Source organism: Aegilops tauschii, chromosome 7, assembly GCF_002575655.3.
Source record: "Aegilops tauschii subsp. strangulata cultivar AL8/78 chromosome 7, Aet v6.0, whole genome shotgun sequence".
NCBI classification, from domain to species: domain Eukaryota; kingdom Viridiplantae; phylum Streptophyta; class Magnoliopsida; order Poales; family Poaceae; genus Aegilops; species Aegilops tauschii.
In genome coordinates this window covers 60,172,939-60,179,472 of record NC_053041.3, presented here as the reverse complement: position 1 = coordinate 60,179,472, position 6,534 = coordinate 60,172,939, and the positions used below count along the sequence as shown (strand labels likewise).

Here is a 6,534-nt window from a genome sequence, read left to right as displayed (position 1 = left end):
TCATCTCATATTTTCTTGCCGTTTTCAGATCCGAGTAAAACATGTCTCCGGTTTGTATACGTGTGCATGAGGAATCCTTAACAAGCACGCATCTAAGTATGGCACTATATTTTATTGTATTTAAAGTATATAGTCTCCTTGTTTAAAAAGATAATATTTTAATTTCTGTACAATACATGTGTACGTACATGGTCATGCATGATTTGCTCTCCTAGGCCATCACGTCCAGATTACTTGATGTCTTCATCACGTCCAGATTACTTGATGTCTTTCCTATTGCTATTTTTTTTCTCTTTCTTCCAAAAGGTCCTATGCCTATTGTATGGATATAACGTGACAACATGAAGGTTCAATACTACCGGTACATATGTTTTAGACGTTACGTGAAAACCTTTAAATCTTAGCCGTTATTTTCCTAATCAAACGGCGTAAACAATATTAGCATATGTGGACAAACGTGATGGCTTATTTGATTCTTGTTTTAAGTATATAATAATAGATAGATAGATAGATAGATTGCTCCTATCAATTTGCACTTGCTTTCTCCCCTTGTTTTCCCATGCATATATATGACCGTCCCGGCCGGTGGCTTCAGGACGGAGGGTTCCCGTGCAGTTAAGCATGGCCTGCCCTCCCAGTCCCATGTCCGTGGACGAACCTCGCGTCATCCTCCGCGTACACATGCGTCTCATTCAATAGCCTGCATGTTTTAAGTCCATGTTATCTGTTTGTGCCCCAAGAGTAGTACTAGTGGAGAGCAAGAGGAGGCGGTGACTGACGAGTGGAAGACGGTCTTGTTGAGAGTGGTTGAAGAAATAAGGGTCTCCCCGTCGAGGTACGACAGCTCGCCGTCGATCCTGTCCGTGATCCTCTCGTTGATCTGCTGGGCGGTGAGCGTGAAGGGGTGATCTGATGCCTACATAATGCATGTTGTCAACAAGACAGAAGCACATGGATCACTACTCTCCACTGCATAATATGATAACAGTGCTTGTACTATCAGATCCAAATTAATTGACAAGGTGCTGCCTACCATGACCCAGCCCCAGGTGTCAGCGAAGGATGGCACATGGGCAGTGTATGCTTTCACATCTGTGATCAAAACCAGGCAGGTCCAGCGACCTAGTTAGTTGGAATTAATCATCCTATGTATCCATACATCGTGGAGAACAAGACGAGCCAAGACATGTGTGGTTCATAAGTAGAGACCTTAATGTTTCGAAAAATAAGTAGTAGAGAACTTGATTGGATGTGCACTCACGCTTGAAGACGTGCCTAAGGGTGTTGTAGATGGACGAGAAGACCTCCTTGTGCGTCAGGACGCCGGCTGGTCCAGCCTGTAGCCCCAAACAAGACAAGCACATGAGTTAATAAACTGACTGAGATCCATCGACAGGTAGCAAAATCAAAGCTCTTGAATTTGCCTGTGTGACGAAGATGCCACCGTCGTGCAGCCTGGGCTTGAGGACCTGCTCGTAGAAGGACCTGGTGTAGAGCTGGTAGCAGGGGCCTCCCTCCATGGGATCCGCGAGGTCCCCCACTATCACGTCGAACTTCTCCTCCCGCCTCTTCTCTAGCTCAGCCCTGCAGCATCCATCAATCAACGTTGGTGAACACAGTTGGCTCATTGATTCGGTTTTTGTGAGTAGTGTTTAGTGTAGTACTACCTCCGTCCTGGTGAAAATTATATCATTGGATTTGTGTTTAAACATAGTTTCGATGATATTCTTTTTGTGTTTGAACATAGTTTTTGATGGTATTATCTCTCGTGACATGCATTAATATTTTGTTAGTTAAATTTTGTTCAAAATTTAGCACAAGATATAATAAGGACCAATAAACCAGAATGGAGGTAGTACCTGGCATCGTTGATGACGAGGCAGAGCTTGTCGCTGGCGAACGCTTCCCAGTTGACGCTCAGGTGCGTCCGACAGAAGTGCACCACCTCCTGCCGACGTAGTGCACGCGTAGACGGGCGTGTTTACATGTGTGAGCCACAGCAAGTTTTGTGGACGTGATCGATCTGTTGGTGTTATGTGGTACGCAACGCACCTCGTCTATGTCGCACATCACCACCCTTTGGACGGTCTTGTGCCTCAGCGCCTCCCTCGCCGCGGAGCCCTCGCTGCCTCCCATGATGTACACCGTGGTCGGGCTGCAGTGAAATGAAATGAAATTTCCAGGTTGCATTGGCTGGCTCGCATATCTCCAGCGCCAACATCGCTAGGGAATGGGCGAAGGGTGTAGGCGGTAGGACTGCGGTCGAGCGTTGGCAAAATAAAATTAGGAGTTTGAGAAGCTTCTCACGGGGCTGGGCTAAGCACCTTAGTGGGGTATATAAGGTTGAGAAGGACAGGCTCCTCTCTCTTAAACAGAATCTGGATGTTAAGGCTGAATCCATGATTTTGACGCCTGCTGAGCTCCAGGTTAAAACTGACGCAGAGAAGAGGTTAAAAGAACTTCTCCGTGAAGAAGAATTGAAGTGGGCTCTGCGGGCTAAGGTTCGCAAAGTGGTCCAAGGGGACGCGAATACTCAATTCTTTCATCTGATTGCTAATGGTAAGCACAGAAAGAAGAGAATATTCCAACTCGAGCAAGATGAGGGCACTATTTTAGGACAGGATAACCTAAAAACATATATAACCGAGTATTATAGGCAGTTGTTTGGCCCTCCGGAGGATAATTATGTATCTCTCGAAGAGTCCAGAACTGAGGATGTGCCTCAACTCTCGGCAGCTGAAAATGATATTCTGGTTGCCCCATTTTTGGAGAAGGAGGTGTTTGATGCTATAGCACAGTTGAAAAATAATAAGGCTCCCGGACCGGATGGATTTCCGGCGGAGTTCTACAAAAAGTGCTGGCATATTATTAAGGGGGATTTGCTACCTATGTTTCATGATCTGTTCTCTGGACAGCTTCAATTATTTCACTTGAACTTTGGCACTATCACACTGCTTCCGAAGAAGACGGATGCTGTGAGAATTGAGCAGTTCAGACCGATCTGCCTTCTCAATGTTAGTTTTAAAATCTTCACCAAGGTCGGGACTAATAGGCTCACACAGATTGCGCATTTTGTGGTGCAGCACTCCCAAACCGCTTTCATGCCGGACCGCAACATCCTTGAAGGGGTGGTCGTTCTCCATGAAACACTCCATGAAATCCATTCCAAGAAGTTAGGTGGTGTCATTTTCAAGGTGGATTTCGAGAAAGCGTACGATAAGGTTAAATGGCCCTTTCTCCAACAGGCATTGCGTATGAAAGGTTTTGATGCAGCCTGGCGACGCCAGGTTGAATCATTTACGCAAAAAGGGAGTGTGGGAATTAAAGTGAATGACAATATTGGTCATTACTTCCAGACACATAAAGGCCTAAGACAAGGAGATCCGATGTCCCCTATTTTTTTAACATTGTGGTTGACATGTTAGCTATCTTGATAGGAAGGGCTAAGGAGAATGGTCAAGTGGGTGCCTTGGTACCTCATCTGGTTGATGGAGGTGTATCCATCCTTCAGTACGCTGATGATACAATCATCTTTATGGAGCATGACCTGGCCAAGGCGAGAAATATGAAGCTGGTGTTATGCCTTTTCGAACTATTGACTGGGTTAAAGATTAACTTTCATAAGAGCGAGCTGTTCTGCTTTGGTAGAGCCAAAGACGAACAGGAAGCTTACCGGCAATTGTTTGGGTGCGATTTGGGGGATTTACCTTTCTCTTACCTAGGTATTCCAATCCACCATAGAAAGCTGACCAGTAGAGAATGGAAGTGCATCGAAGACCGGTTCGAGAAGAAACTGAGTTGCTAGAAGGGCAAGCTCATGTCATATGGAGGCCGACTAATTTTGATTAATTCGGTGCTCACGAGTATGCCTATGTTTCTCTTATCGTTCTTTCAAGTCCCAGTTGGTGTTAGGAAAAGACTGGACTTTTATCGATCACGTTTCTTTTGGCAAGGTGATGATCTTAAAAGAAAATACAGACTTGCAAAATGGGATATCATCTGTAGACCGAAAGACCAAGGGGGTCTTGGTATTGAGAATCTTGAAGTCAAGAACAGATGCCTTCTTAGCAAGTGGCTGTGGAAGCTTTCTTTTGAGACTGAGGCCATGTGGGCCCAAATCCTTCGCAGCAAGTACCTACAGACAAAGTCCTTGTCTCAGGTCACTGTCAGGCCAACTAACTCGCCGTTCTGGAAAGGCCTGATGAAAGTCAAACAATCGTTGTTTAATAGGACAAAGGTTGTTATTGGTAACGGCGCTAGTACACGATTCTGGGAGGATACTTGGCTCGGTGAGAGACCCTTGGCCATTCAATATCCGTCTTTATATCGTATTGTTCAACGACGTGAGGTGTTCGTTGCTACGGTGTTTCAATCCAACCCCCTTAATATTCAGTTCAGACGGTCGTTAGTGGGCAATCGTTGGGAAGATTGGCTTCGTCTAGTTCGGAGACTAATGGATGTCCATCTTTCTCAACAACCCGATGAATTGCGCTGGAAACTGACTAGGTCTGGAGTTTTCACGGTTAAATCAATGTATATTGATGTGATTAATTCGAGTTCCATTCCTACCTCCAAGCATGTTTGGGCTGTCAAAGTTCCTTTGAAAATAAAAGTGTTTATGTGGTTTGTCCATAAACAGGTTATTTTAACCAAGGATAACTTGATTAAGCGTAATTGGACAGGACCTACGAGGTGTAGCTTCTGTGATCGGGACGAGACGATCAAGCATCTCTTTTTTGATTGCCCGCTTGCCAGAGTACTTTGGCGGATGGTTCACATTGCTTTTAATATTACTCCACCGAATTCTGTCACCACGTTATTTGGGACATGGCTCACTGGGGTTGAGCCTGAATTAGCGAGACATATTCGTGTTGGAGTGTGCGCTTTGTTGTGGACTATCTGGACTTGCAGAAATGATTTGGTTTTTAACAGAATATCACGTATTCATTTTTTGCAGGTTATTTTCCGAGCCACGGCCATGATCCGTTCATGGTCGCTACTCACTCCGATGGTGGCCAGGGAGCATTTGGTTACTGGATCTATCCGCTGGGAGATGGTAGCTCGGGATATCTTCAACCGGTTTGGATGGCGGTCATGTAATAGGATAGGCAATTAGTTTACCTATCTATATTTAGCCAGCCGGATGTGGCGTCTTTTCTTGGCTAGTCTGTGTGTCCAGCCTCTTTTGCTCTGTGTGAGCTGTCTTTTTATTACTTTTCTGTCGGAGACTTTCGAACCTTGTTGGAACCTTTTCTTTCGTTAATAAGATGGCCGTATGCATCACTTTGATGCAGAGGCCGGGGAGACCCCCTTTTCGAAAAAAAAAAATCTCCAGCGCCAACATGATCCCGGAGTAACTGATGAAGCCAAGGGTTGCTTGCTCACTTGGGATGGAATAGAAGCGGCGGGTGTATCAAGGACTCATGGTAGATGAACTCGTCGGCCTCCGCGCTCTGCATCTTCCCGTCGATTATCAGAGCCTTCCCGAAACACTTCGTATCAACCAGGGCAATCTCCTGGTACTTGCTTGTCCCTCGGTGCAGCACGCTTTCAAGCAGCACAGAAAGCAAAAAATTGCACACAGATCACTTTGTTTAGTCCATGACCGCCTCAAAGAAGCCGAGATTTCACATGACCGCTCAAAGAGGCTTAGCAAGATTTACGTACCTGTTCAAGGTGTAGCAGAACTTGAGGTCGTCATGGACCTCCTCCTCGTACCACTGGGTCTCCTCGTGATCTCCACTCTGCTGCAGCTGCTGCTGCTTCGCCATGGCCACCGGCTTGCCGTGCCCATTCGCCTCGAGCCCGTGGTTCATCTCACCAACCCCCAACATCTTGCAGACAAGAGCGAAGTTAACTGGTGGCTCTGCGTAAGCTGAGGGTCACTGGGTGTGCCTGCGAACGGCCACGTGCTTATAGATTAGGTGCGTGTGTCGGTGGTGTCGTCGTACAAATTCTGCACTGCTCGACATGATTAACACACAAACTGCAGGTACGTACTCCTATATGTTAGCCTTCTTGCCGAGTGAGGAGAGGACGTCCTGGACTAGACAAGGGCCGTGTGATGATCTGACGAAGGGTCCAGTCTATCTCACCGCTGGCTATGAACTGGGTTTATAGAAGAGCAGAGTGCGGTGTTTTTCAAGGGGTGAGCGACTGTAGTAGCAGGAGTACTACGTGATTTTGGCCTCTTTCAATGCATAAGTGCGTAGCCTTTTATTGCTAAGCTTCCTTAATTTAGTTAGGGTGTTTATTATGGGGTCACCAAACTACTCTCCCTTTTCATAATTAACACGCACTAGTAGAAAACAGGGCTTTGGTTCGGGCCTGACCAGCCCATTAATCCCGGTTTTGCACGAACCGGGACCCATGGGGAATTCGTCCCGGTTCGTGAGCCCAGGGGGCCGGCCGGGGCCTCGTGGGCATTGATCTCGGTTCGTCTGGACACATTTGTCCCGGTTCTAGGCACGAACCAGGACCAATGGTCCTCGCTCCTGGCCCACATACATTGGTCCCGGTTCGTGCCTAGAACCG

General features: G+C 46.6%; 1 protein-coding gene across 1 annotated transcript; it reads right to left on the bottom strand.

The window, feature by feature from the left end:
- Positions 1-370: 370 nt before the first annotated feature.
- Positions 371-6,110, bottom strand: LOC109775813 (thermospermine synthase ACAULIS5). The gene is made up of 10 exons (XM_020334513.4): positions 6,001-6,110; positions 5,668-5,895; positions 5,386-5,547; positions 2,053-2,155; positions 1,860-1,948; positions 1,425-1,584; positions 1,262-1,337; positions 1,034-1,092; positions 780-916; positions 371-700 (listed from the first exon to the last, which is right to left on the bottom strand). Exons 2-10 carry the CDS (start codon positions 5,832-5,834, stop codon positions 616-618), a joined length of 1,038 nt encoding a protein of 345 aa, XP_020190102.1. The 5' UTR covers positions 5,835-5,895; positions 6,001-6,110; the 3' UTR covers positions 371-615.
- Between the last annotated feature and the right edge of the window lie 424 nt (positions 6,111-6,534).